Here is a 13072-nt window from a genome sequence, read left to right as displayed (position 1 = left end):
TTATAGGTGAGAAGCTAGGTAACTACAGTTACAGAATGTTATATAGTCAAGTTCTCAAAAATATTTATTATCCAAGTAACTATTTTGCTATCATTCTTTCAGTTAGTGAAAGAAAGGTGTAATTAAGTTTTTAGTCAGGTAAATACAAGATGTTTGCCTTTTTGCTTTGATTTGAGTGTATGGATTTTCCTTTTTCTTTCAGAATAGCTTGTTCTCAGTCATGGTGAATAATCTAATAAACCCAGCAATTTTTATGACACTATTGCCTATTTCTAAATTACTGTATCCAGATAATTCCAAAGTCATACTACTACTACTACTACTACTACTGTTAAAAACACTGTTGTAAAAGCCATACTATTGCAGTTCTGAATTCTTAAAAATTAACCTAATTTTAGAATCTTTACCAAGGCTGAAATTTCCCTGACTCCAGAATTTAGTCCTTTCTTGTCATGTAACCTGGTACTCGATCCTAATACCTTTGCAATTACCTGTGCAGTTATTCCACATCAGTTAAGAGTTCAGTGCTAGTGCATCATAATTCAGGTTTGGTGCTTTAGTTGCCGTGTTGATTTAACCTATAGGACAATCGACTCAAGAAACTATGTAATTAATTTTAAGTCCAACTTTTAAGAGAAAAGGCATTTATTTACATTGTAAAAGTGACATTTAAGGAAATTTAAAGGGAAGATCAAGACCATGTCTCAGTATTGAATTGATCCGTCTTCGCTTACCCAATTTGTTTAGAGGTGTTTCAGCAGGATATGGAATTTGTTGCTCATAAAAGTTTATTGAAAAGCAGGTCTCAAGGATTCAAAACTGTTTTTCACTTTACCTTCAAACTTATATTTTAATGCTAGCAGCAAAACACAGATAAATTTTACAAATTTCTGTCATAGGTACTGCTTTATATTAGTAGCATCATAGAATGTTTTGGGTTGGAAGGGAACCTTAAGTTTCATCTAGCTCCAACCCCCCTTCCTCTGGCAGGGACACCTTCCACTAGACCAAGTTGCTCAAAGACATGGGCTTGGCTGGGATAGACTTAATTTTCTTCACAGGACTCTGTTCTGGTGCTGTTTTAGCCTGGTGACCAAAGCAGTGTTGATAACATACTACTGTTTTAGGTATTGCTGAACAGTGCTTGCACAGCACTGAGTCCACCTCAGTTTCTCTCTTTGCCTTCCCAGTGAGTAGGCTGGGGGGAGGGTGACAACAGCAAGGGCTTAGGATGGAACCTACTGATGGTAGGATGGATGGACCCCAGCTGAACAAAGAGATGCACCATACCATATATTGTCATGCTCAGAAATAAAACTGAAGCAGCTGTTCCTTGGGGACCAGCTGGGTGTCATTCTGCTGGAGGTGAGTGATTGTTGGTGCTTTTTTAACGTTTTTCTCTTTTTTTTTATTTTTTTATTTTGCTTTGAGGTAAAGGCAGTTTAATAAGTGAAGGAGGAAAACTCCAGCCCAGAGAAGCCCAGTGCAGTATTTTAAGCAAGCAAATAAAAAAAGGGCTCTAATAGCAAGGTATATAGTGCAGCAGAAACATACATAGTGATGCGGTGGGAATTCTTCAATAAATCCATACCAGTGGCTATTTATGAATTCTGCAAAATTGTAAGAAAATATCATTATGTGTTGGGAGCCTCTGGCCTCCAAAAGCTTGGTTCATAGAAAGCTGTGTAATGGATGAAGGATGAGCTGGGGGATAAAAAAGAAAACGAATCTGCAGCACAGATTATACTCATTATGGTTAGCATATTAGAAGTCTCTGCAGTTGCATGGAAAGGCCTCATGGAGAGCAGTTTGGGAACCCCTGCAGGGCACAGTATACAGATAATGTGTTAGTTCGTCTTTTCAAATGTAGGGTTTATATCTGCCTCTTGTGTCAGAACAGATTATAAATTCTTGTGGTCTTGTGATCCTGTTTTGGAGAGGACTTCATGATCAGTGGTCATGTTATTGAAAAGTAGTGTTCCAGACACCCGATGTTTGCAAACTCCACATTGATTAGAATATTCAAAACTAAATTCCTTTACTCTTTATCCAAAGAGAGTCTATTTTTTCAATTCTCATGTGCAGATGTGTCTCTTGAAATCTTTGTGCATATATGTATTTCTCTTAAGGGAGATGGAAGATCACTAGGTGTTATTCTAAAGTGAAATACCTGTTTTCCAAAATTATATTTGCTTATCCATTAAATCCATGAAACTTATTCATAAAGTGGTACTGTGCTGCTACTGTCTTATTCATACAGAACCAGCCTTAGCCCAGATGCTGGCACTGTATGCACAGGTATAATTGGGCAAGGCTACATTGTGCTTTTTTTTTTGGGTATTTTACAGTATTTAATTAATATTTAACTTGAAGAAAGTTAATTTCCTGAATGACTTCTCTTTATTCCATTTGAAATAAAAATTACCTGTATTCTCAGACATGTGATTCTGCTGATAATGTCCCAATACAAGGCATTAGAGGAGTATTAACAAGTAATTCTACTCATTTCTAAATGTCATAGTTCTGCATCACAGCATCCTTACTCTACATCAGAATATGTATGAAGAATAATATGATGATAGTGCACGTGAGAGATACTTGTTCTTTTCCAGCTGATTCTTGTAGCTCAACTGATCAGCACATTTTGGTCTAGACAAGAAACATACATCAATCTTTTCAGACTATCTCTCTTGCCATGGAAAAATACAATCCTCTCTCTGTTATGGTCTCCTTATGTGCTGAAGATACAACAGCAACTGGCAGCTTCATGATGATTTTTGTCTCCTACTAATGTTCTGTATTTCACAGAGGAAATGCGAAATCCCCAGGGTGATGAGTGTCCCCTTCCTTCGGATGATGAATGGAGAGTGTCAATGCTGACAGGAAATGCAGGAACAGAAGCAAATATCTCTCTCTGGATATATGGAGACAGAGGAGTAGCTGGACCAATAACTCTTGGCAAGGACAACAGAAAGCAGCTGTTTCTTCCCAGGCAGGAGGATGAATTTCAGGTAGCTAGTTAAGGCTAAGAACATTATTTTAATATGTACCTTTCCAAAGATTATTCTGTCATGTGAAAAGAAAAAATGTTTTTCTCCTATGTTTACTGCATAAAATAAACCCCTATCTAATCTCTATGAATTCTGCATTAAATCAGCTTGGTGCATACAAAGGAAATACTTTTTCTTTCAACCCCCTGTCCTTCACACAGTAGTCCAAATGGGACAACTGAGGGAGTAAATCGATTTCTTTAAGGCAATTGATTTGAAAGTAGCTTTAGAAACTGTCCACTCCTAAACAAACTATGCCTGATGTAAGACTTGTGTCTTTGGTAATTAAGTCTTCATGTATATATTTTTCAAGCATACTATAAAATGTATACTGTGGAACTAGTTCAGTTTAGGAAGAAAAACCTTCTTACAGCCTCCATATTATAAATAGCAGAAATGCCTGAAGTTTTACCTATGGAATTACTAAAAGCCCAATCAAATGAAAACACAGAGTTCTGTTATTATTTAAGAATAACCTCACCTCTCTTGTAGTAAGAAAATTATGTCTAGATAGGATGGGAGGAAACTACCAAAGGGGCTAAAATTTGTTTTACTTAAATCTTTCTGTCTGAGATGCATGTAACACATTCCTGTCTTCAGCTAACTGAAGCAGAAGTTATGTTCATCACATTTTGTTCAGATTTTTTTTCCACACTCATCAACTCTTCTAATACAATTTTGGCACAAACCAAGATTGCTACTCTCAATAATATTAATAATAACACTGTCTATGAATAGGGCATAGGCAGGAAGGTAACCAACTGTAATGTTCCTTTTAAAAGCATGTAAGCTATATATCATGATCCGTGGGGAATCCTGTTCTCCTAATTAGTGAATAATTTATAAGCAACCTTGGGTAATGGCATGTTTGCAGTGTTAATCCATACATTCTTAAGAGATGGACCAATTTCTCTTCTCTAAAATAGATATTACCCACTATGGCTGTGTGCTGGGGATATTGATCTTCTGAGAGCAGAATCTTTCAGCACCTGGGGCTACTACTATGATTCTTTACATCTCTCTTGACACTATTGCTTTCAGGCATGAAACAGCAAATGTCACCAAAGTGCATTTCACTCTTTAGTCTGCAGTAGATAAATCCACAAAGAAAAAGCCTCTGAGTAAGAGCTCTTTTTTCTTTTTTTCCTCTTCAAACTTTATCCTGCACTTGCTTAGCAGGATAAGTCTTGAAATGAAAGTAGGAACGTAAGACTTAAAAAGATTCATCTTCTTTTTTACCATTTACATCTTTGAGCTTGATATGTTTCCACTGATATTTTCCAGAGCAGAAGATACCAAATTCTATTTTTTTAAGAAATCAGTTTAATCATAGCTCTGGCCAGGATTTCAATGAAGAAAACAGATTTCAAAAGCCTGTTATACTGAGGCAATTTTAAATCAGTTTTTTTTTAACCTTTCACTTATCAGCAGCATGCCCAACTATGAAAAATTTGAGTAGAATTAATCTGTGGTCTTCCCTCTGTTAACTTAGCCAGGTGAGTAGTCACTGCCAGTAAAATATTTTCTAAGACTGTGCATGAAGAAAACCAAGGCTACCTGAGTTTTTTTTGTCTGGGAGACCTCTGCTTGTTTGAGGCAGAAATCACTCTTTGTATTCTGACAAAGTCCAGTGCATTTATGTTTTGTATTGATACATGAAATTATAATGTATTTTTTTTTAAACTAAAAGGCTAAAGAGAGATTCATTAGAATAAACAGACAACATTACAGCACTGCATATTCAGTGAACACCACCTCTGTGAATGAGAAGATAGTATCTCATGTTACATGAGAACTCAGTTGTTTTGTGAAATGCAGAAAATGACAATAGTTGGGTTTTACGTCAAGCTGTGTATATGACCTTACTTTACTACTGCTTTAATCCCAAAGTCTCCAGGTTACCTCTAGTAAGACTACTTATAGAGAGAAATATGCAGCATAAGCAAGGATACCAGAAACTGACTCCACCAAACAAAGCTATTTTCTTAAGCTGATGGAACAGACAGGAATCGTAATGTCCCATCGGTGCTGCAAGCCTGGAGTTAGTATTTATTTTGTTAATGATGAAATTCAGGTCAATGTAGCAACTATACAAATACAAATACAAATACAGGTGTGAATTCCACAGATTCTTTCTCAAACAACCATTGTGATTCACTGAGTGCATTTCAGTGTCCAGGAAATCAAGGGTAAAAGTTGTTTGCTTCTAAAAATCTTTGACTAAAGCATGATAATGTTGTAACATGAAAGTGTATTATACATAATATATACACACACATATATATTGTGTATCAGCCCAAAAGCTGATATAGGAAGTGAGGTAATTCTGATCTCTGAAAAGAGAAGAGGTATTTTTATTAATGAAGGTAAAGAATGAGTGAGTGGATAATACACTAGTAGGTGTTTCTAAGAGAATGAAAAGAAAATAATTTTTATACAGTGAAAATAGTTGTTCCGAATATGAATGATGGAGAGGATTAGGCTGTTACCAAGCTTTTGCTAATAGAATTGTTTTTTGAGAAATAACATTCTAAAGCACTTGTTCTTCCCTAGCGCTACATTAGAAATGCTCTAAAATGATTTATGTTCACTTTAAATAATGGCTAGACTTCAAATAAACCCCAGATAAGTGGCATAGGATGGGGTTGCATAGATTGGGGATTTCATAAGAGCATGTATAACGCTTGAAAGTGCAGTGACAGTGCAAGTAACTGCAAATCATAGTGAGAAGGCAAACACATCAGTCACTTCCAAAGTCTGCCAGCTTTTCAAAGCTTATTCTTTAAGGACTTCAAGAGTTTTCTGTCCTTCACTTTGACACACTAGGGTTTATGGTCATGTTGCTGTGCTCCATTATGAAAAATTTGCGATCTGTACTTTAGTGAATTAAATTTTATATTCTTATTGCTCTCAAGAATGGCCCTCACCAACATTTTTTTACTCTTCAAACTTTGAATAGTTCAAATCTACTAACTCATTTCTCTGGCAAGCACTGTGATTTCACTAGGCTATAACCTGGTCAAATTGGAGCATAGACAGAAATATGCTTAGACAAAACAGAAGCCAAAATCTGCCAATCAAATACTGTGTGCTGTTCCTGTACACTCAGATACTACAGTGGTTCAGAGAAATCTATAACCAATTAGAAAGATAAAGATGTAGTTGTACGTATCTCTTCCCTCCCTCTCTTCCTCCCAATGTGGTGTAGCTATATTTTTTTTCCAGAAATATAGCACAAAATGGATGAATGACAAAATGTAGAAATAAAGGGCAAATGGGGTTTGTGTATAAATGAAAACAGGGTTTTTGAATTTACTTCACATGTGATGATTGAAAATACAGGAAGAGAAATGTTTAGGGTATTTTTCTGGCAAGGTGTCCTGAAGGCTGTAACAGTTTTAGCCATAGAATTCACAGGCCTGTGCTTGCCATTGTGATGCTACTTCCGTATGTGTGGGAGACTGTGACTCAAATGTCTTTTATCATGAATTGGATACAGTGTTATTATATTAGACATGGCCTTCCTGAATTAAAATACAGCCTCTAACGGAAAAGTTTAAAGTGTAAGTTATATGTATTTTTGAATGTAGTTATATGTTGCATTGTTTTGGCTTTTTTCAGGTCAAAATAAGAAACATTGGGAATATCTACAAGATAAGAATTGAACTTGATGGATTACAGAATGAACACTCAGAGTGGAACTTACAACGGGTGAGATTTGTTTTGGTGACTTTTTTTGATGTTTTATTTCTTTTTATATGAACTAAAAGCCCATCTTTTCCTGAAGCCATATTTTTATGAATCAAAAAAGCTGATTATGATACATTCTTAGTGCTTTAGAGATGACAAAAAAGGGTGGTGAGACACCAGAGAAGGTTGCCCAGAGAAGCTGTGACTGCCCCATTCCTGGCAGTGTTCAAGATAAGGTTGGATGGGGCTTTGAGCAGCCTTGTCTAGTGGAAGGTGTCACTGCCCATGGCAGGGGGGTTGGAACCAGATGATCTTTAAAATCCCTTCCAACTCAAACCATTCTATGGTTCTGTGTTTCTATGTAAAGCACTGATACAGTCCATTTCCTGAGAACTGGAAATACGCAGGATTATTATGCAATTATTTCTAATTCATGTAGTTTATAGATAGGATTTTTAGTGTATTGATTGGTTCTAACAAGTTTTGCTTTCTGGAAGCTTACCTGCACTCTTCAGTGTATGTTAGGGAGATTATAGCTATAAATTCCATCTATGAAAAATGTGAAAATGATGTAGCAACAATTATTCCATGACAACTGCATGTGAAGAATGAACAAAGTTTGCTTAAGGGTAGGCTAGAGAAAGAAATTGCTGTCTTTTTTTCAGTTTGATGAATTAAGTCTTGCTCTGTGGTTGTGTTTTAACTCTATTTTTCTCATAATATTTGAGGCTGTTCACCAGATTAAATTTAAACTAAATTCCTGTTGACACTTGACCCCCCATGTAAGATTTAATTCAGAATTGCGGTTAAGTATTTGTCTTCTGTTTCTTACTTTGAATCTGTAAAAAACAGAAGTTTATCCTTTGCAGTTAATTAATCTTGAAAAGCCTGATTTAGGCAACCAGAAGGATTCTGCATTAACACAAAAGCTTTAACTGTTACTGTGCCAAAACTGAATGTAAGTAGAAATATTTCAGTTGATAAAATGTTGCAGGAATCCTACTCTCCATCCCAGTAGTTACAAAATATTTCTTTAACATACTAGTCCAAATTTCATAGGGTAACCCTGTGTTTAAAATATTTATTTTCATGGAAAGAAATCAGGTTGAAAGCTATATTTTTCTGACAAAGCTGTTAATATTTGCAGTTGTTATGAATCAGCAGTGGGAGCTCTGCCAATAAACATTAAAGATGAAGAATCACTGCTGCAATTGTATTTCATGTTAGAATAAATACCTCCTTTGGTGTTAAAAGCAGTGTTTATTTTACTATAAAAACTATTTTATTGTAAAAGTGAAATAAAGGCGTATATTGTCCTGATTTCCTACATGTTAGAGTTTGAAAGTGAATACTTGTTTTCATAATTTTGTTTGCAAGGCTTATGCATGCAATATGCACATTCAAAACACAAGTGCAGAAAGTTTTCTGGCACTGATTTCCTTTTGCTAGTGAAGGCCTATGGAAAAAATTGTAGTGAACATTGTTGCAATTCAAGACCAACAAAAACTGCTCTCATAAAAGAGAGGAAAGACTGCTGTCGGTACAAGAAACAAGTAAGAGAGCTATAATAATGTACAGTAGCAAATAACTACAGAATTCGAATTTTAACTAACTTCAGAGAAATATGTAGAGGGTGCTGGTACTCCGGCTGTTTTTTGTTCTTCCTGCTGTAGAAGAGCCAAATATAATATAAACTGACTTAATATTTCAACATAACCTCTCCTTGCCAAAGTTCAGAAGGATGCAAATGAAGAGTTTCATCCTGTTTTCATTTTAATATGAAAAAAGTTTCAATCTTTCCATGTCTTCCAAAGCTCAGTCTCACCTAACCTCACCTACAAGAAAGTTTTCAGTCTTTAGTACTCCAGTGTTACATAGAGGGGGCTCACTTACAGAAATCAGAATTGGTGACTTTTTTTTTTAGGGGCAAAAAAGCAATATTCAATTACAGCTTTGTTTGCTCCAAGAATAACATTATTTTAAAGTCCAGAGTGTATTCAAAGAATAAAGGCTGGCAGTTTCAGCTGCTATATCACAGGTGTGAGTAAAGATCCTCTCTAGTGACAAGCCAAGTTGCAAAGTAGTTGCCCAAATAAAAATGTTTTCGTACTACATTTTTGTATGTCATATTTTCTGGTTATGGTATTGTTTTCTGAGATAGAAGAAAAGGTACAAAAATATGTTTCACTGTTAAGAAGCAAAGCACTAGAAAGAGTGAACTGAGTCACAGCTGGAATTGCTTCTTCTCTAGGTGACACTGCAACATCTAAAGAGCAAGAGAACACTGAATTTTCCAACAAACACCTGGTTGTCAAAGAATCGTGATAATAGAGAATCTCTTTGTGAACTTCCAGTAGTGGAAGCTGGAAAGCCTGTCTATCCAAGTATGTGTGGACTTCAACTGCATAGTTACGTGTATATTACCTCATTTTCAGTATTAATGTAATCTGAATTATATTCCATTTGCTGTACATTCATATATTTGGTTTTAGCAATGTTAAAGACAGATAGACTGATTTCTGGAGAATATATTCCAGAAAATTAATTGCAAATAAGACTTGATGGCACTGTTTCTTTTCAGTTAAGCTTGAATAGTGAATAAAACTGGTTGTGTTACACATAACTTGTATTTTTTCTTTTGATTATTTTTGAAAGTTGTCATATACCATGTTTATGTCTACACTGGGGACTTTGAGCAAACTGATACAGATTATGCAGTTTATCTGTGCATCTATGGAAAAAGAGGAGATTCTGGTCTGAGACTTCTACATAAAACTGGTATACCCGTGACTTTTCAGAGAGGAATGGTAAGTCTGAAAAACCATTTGTTTAGTCATATAAGTAACTTGTATGTGCCTTAGAAGGTACCTAATAAAAAAGATCATAGAGGTTTACCTTTATTATTATTACCAAAATAATTTTTAGGAACTAAGGAAAATAATTTTCTGCTGATCCAGATATGACTAGAATGAGTAAAAATACAGGCAGGAAAAGGGGAAGAAAAATTATTTGAAGAACCCCTGTAAGGATGATGGTAAGAGCTGCCTATGAATTTAAAACTTACTCTGTTGAGCTGGCTCCTAATAAGTGCACAGAAATGGTTCTGGGATCTTGGATCTTAGTAGGACTGTTTGTTATGCATTTTTTAATGTATAAATGTATACATTATATATACCTTTTTTAATGTATAGTATTGTGATTAATACAGGATAGCTTTAAAGTAATTTTTCATTAAATTACCTCCTAACTCCTCCATGAATAAAATGGTCATCATCTTGATTTTCTGCAGTGTTGTACAGTTGAATTTCAGGAACTATTGAATTTAATCTTAGCCCTTCCAGTAGCCTTCTTATGACCTTCTATTTAGCTTGTATCTTCCTTTATGAGGTGTCGAAAATTAGCATTAGTGTGTCTAACAAATGGTATGAAGGTCTTAGTGGAACATTTAATTACAAAATAAAAACTAGTATCTAAATTGCCAAGAATAGAAATAACCTGCTGGGAAACCTCAGATGTAGCTATATTATTTTAAAATATATATTTGATATAATTTTAAATGTATAAAGTTCTCTTGAAATTGAAATTCAGGATTTATGTGGAATTTTCTAGAGGGGTTATTCTTGATAGTAAATTCAGGATACTATTTATACAGGGGCTAAGGGTTGTAGTTCAAAGTGCATTTTGTTATGAAAATGGGTGAGTGAGACAGTGGATTGTATGGAGCAGCAGAACAGGCCTGGGATATGGCATTTTATGACAGAGGCAGTTGAGCTGACTTAAACAACTTAATTTTATCCCTGACACAGATATTCTACATAATATTGGGCAAATCACTTAAAATAAAGCTTCCCTGAGTGACTATTTTTTGTATGCTTCTGTTTTGCTACAAAATCAGTTTAACTTTTCTGAGCAACCACAGCTGTAACTGAGATTTATTCAGAGAATTCTGCTCTGCACTTAGTAAGCTCTTTGAAATTCTAAATATGCTGATAAACTAACTCTTCTGTTTCTTGATTGAGTACCCCAACTACTTTACATCTTTGGCAGGTTTTGGCAATAACCTCAGTGTTTTAACTATATAAGTAAAATGAAATTTGTGTAGATGGCCTGTAAAATTGCAAAAGTGAAATCACTGGGAAATCAGTTCTGTTTCACTGAACTCTTTGGGTGGATGCACTAAATAATGCATAGAATCATAAAGATAGTGAAGATAAAAAGAAATATTGAAAAGCTGCAGTCCCACCTGTGCAAAACTTGAGGCAGTGAGAGAATAGCTTGTGATCATATATTACATATACACAAAGGAGAAGTAAAGTTGCATGGGCAGTCTCAACTCTGCCGTTTGCTAAAAACCGGGAGCTTTTCACACAGGATTTTTCCAGTGTAATTCTTTCCTCCATTTTCCTTTTACTGAGTTATCTGGACTTTACATTTGGAGAAAGAATGCTGTATGCCTTCTACTGTGACAGAAAATCACCAACCTGAGCCCTTCACCTGATCAGCTTCATGCTCCTATGAAAACAATCTTTACCAGCTGTAAGCACAAGCTTAAATGAATAACAAGAAGAAAGTGGTATATCAGATTTCAGTTTCTTCCAACAGAATAAAGTGTAAATAGAGGAGGTGAGACAAAAATGAGAAAAAGATGAGAAAGTCTGTATTTTAAATAAATATTAAAAAAGGAAATAATAACTTCAACTCGTTCTTACCTGGAGAATAATTGTAAATGCAAGGTATTAAAACAGTGGTGAAGGGTTGTATGCAGCTTTTTGGGTGATGGATGAAAAAACAATTTATTTGGGATTATTACTGCAGTCTGTTTTTGGTTTTGTTTTCTCTTTTGCTCTGATAGGTAATCAAAAGACTTTTGACTTTTCAGATGCAAGCACTCTGACAACAGTTCAGCTGTCATTAAAAACAACGGGAATCTTTGTATACTGTGAGAGTTAATCAGGCTTTTAAAACACTTGAACTTCTAGTCTGACTTAGTGGTGGCAAATTGCAGAGTGCTGTCTCCTCTGTCTTCTAGGTCAATGCTTTTGAAGTGGAAGCTGTGTCTCTTGGAAAACTGCAGAAGGTGCTGTTGCGCTGTGAGGCTAATGCCAAGTCCCAGTATTGGTACTGTGACAAAGTTATTGTTAGAGAAGCTGAGAACAAGTTGGAATATGTTTTCAATTGTGCAAGGTAGTTTTTACAACAATATTCTTAAATATTCTTAAATGTGTATCACCAACATTATTCTCCCAATCATTGTGCTAAATATGAATTTTCCAGAGAAAGGCAAATTTGGATTATTTTTCAGTTTCATAAAATCCACAAAAAATATGTTGTTCTACAGCAAATTGCTGGAGTTAATATCCTGCATGTTCCATAACAAAGGTTAAAGGCTTATGTTGTGGCTGTGTTTCTAGATCGTACAGTGCAGCCTTATCATACAAGGATCACTGCTATAAGTGTGACTTACCTATTCAGGAAGAAAAGATAACACACACAAAATGGTTGAAAATTAATTGTATTTCTAAATGGGAAAGAAAACATATTTGCCACTCAGAAGTGGAGTTCGCTTTCTTTATGAGCAGCAGCATTGCTAGTGAGAAAAATGTAATTCTGAAGTCAGAATTATTTTGTGGGTTGTTCCATTTGAAGTTATTAAAAAAAAGCATCTTAAAAGTCAATTGATAAATACGTGTTTTGTGTGTTTGGATAAATATTATAGCAATCCCACATTGAGAGTTTCTAGTTTTGCAGTCTATCTTGTTATGTGCATCATTAATGTGAAATGAAGGAAGCCTAGAGAAACAACGTGATCATGTGACAAGGCACTAGAATGAATAGTATTTAATTAATAATATTTTATGGAATCATAGAACACCAGGTTGGAAGGGACATCAAGGATCATCTGGTCCAACACATCTAGGCAAAGCATGACCTACACTAGACGTCAAGCACCCTGTCCAGCCAAATCTTTAAAGTGTCCAGTGTTGGGGAATCCACCACTTCCCTGGGGAGATTGTTCCAATGGCTGATTGTTCTTATTCTGAAAAGTTTTCCTCTTGTGTCCAATCAGAATCTCCCCAAAAGTAACTTGTGCCCATTACCCCTTGTCTTTTCCATGTGACCCCTTGTAAAAATGGAGTCTCCATCTTCTTTGCGGCTACACTTTAAGTGCCAGAACACGGTGATAAGGTCTCCCCTCAGCCTTCTTTTATCAAGGCTGAACAGACCCAATTGTCTCTCAGCCTTTCCTCATACAGCAAGCTTCCCAGTCCTTTGATCATCTTTGCAGCCCTTCTCAGACCCTTACCAGCCTGTCCATATATTTTTTTTTATAA

At 35.5% G+C, this 13072-nt stretch overlaps 1 protein-coding gene across 1 annotated transcript in view; it reads left to right on the top strand.

The window, feature by feature from the left end:
• Window positions 1-13072, top strand: part of RP1 (RP1 axonemal microtubule associated) — a 217828-nt gene that overhangs the window by 71229 nt on the left and 133527 nt on the right. Inside the window, exons 18-22 of the mRNA XM_062633144.1 lie at window positions 2809-3011; window positions 6672-6761; window positions 8992-9124; window positions 9396-9547; window positions 11770-11924. Of these exons, the coding sequence (XP_062489128.1) occupies window positions 2809-3011; window positions 6672-6761; window positions 8992-9124; window positions 9396-9547; window positions 11770-11924 (733 nt within the window). The remainder of the gene's footprint in view (window positions 1-2808; window positions 3012-6671; window positions 6762-8991; window positions 9125-9395; window positions 9548-11769; window positions 11925-13072) is intronic.

This window comes from Pezoporus occidentalis, unplaced genomic scaffold, assembly GCF_034315485.1.
Source record: "Pezoporus occidentalis ecotype Australia unplaced genomic scaffold, CSIRO_AGI_Poc_V1 ctg4, whole genome shotgun sequence".
NCBI lineage: Eukaryota > Metazoa > Chordata > Aves > Psittaciformes > Psittacidae > Pezoporus > Pezoporus occidentalis.
This window is presented reverse-complemented; position numbering and strand designations above follow the sequence as displayed.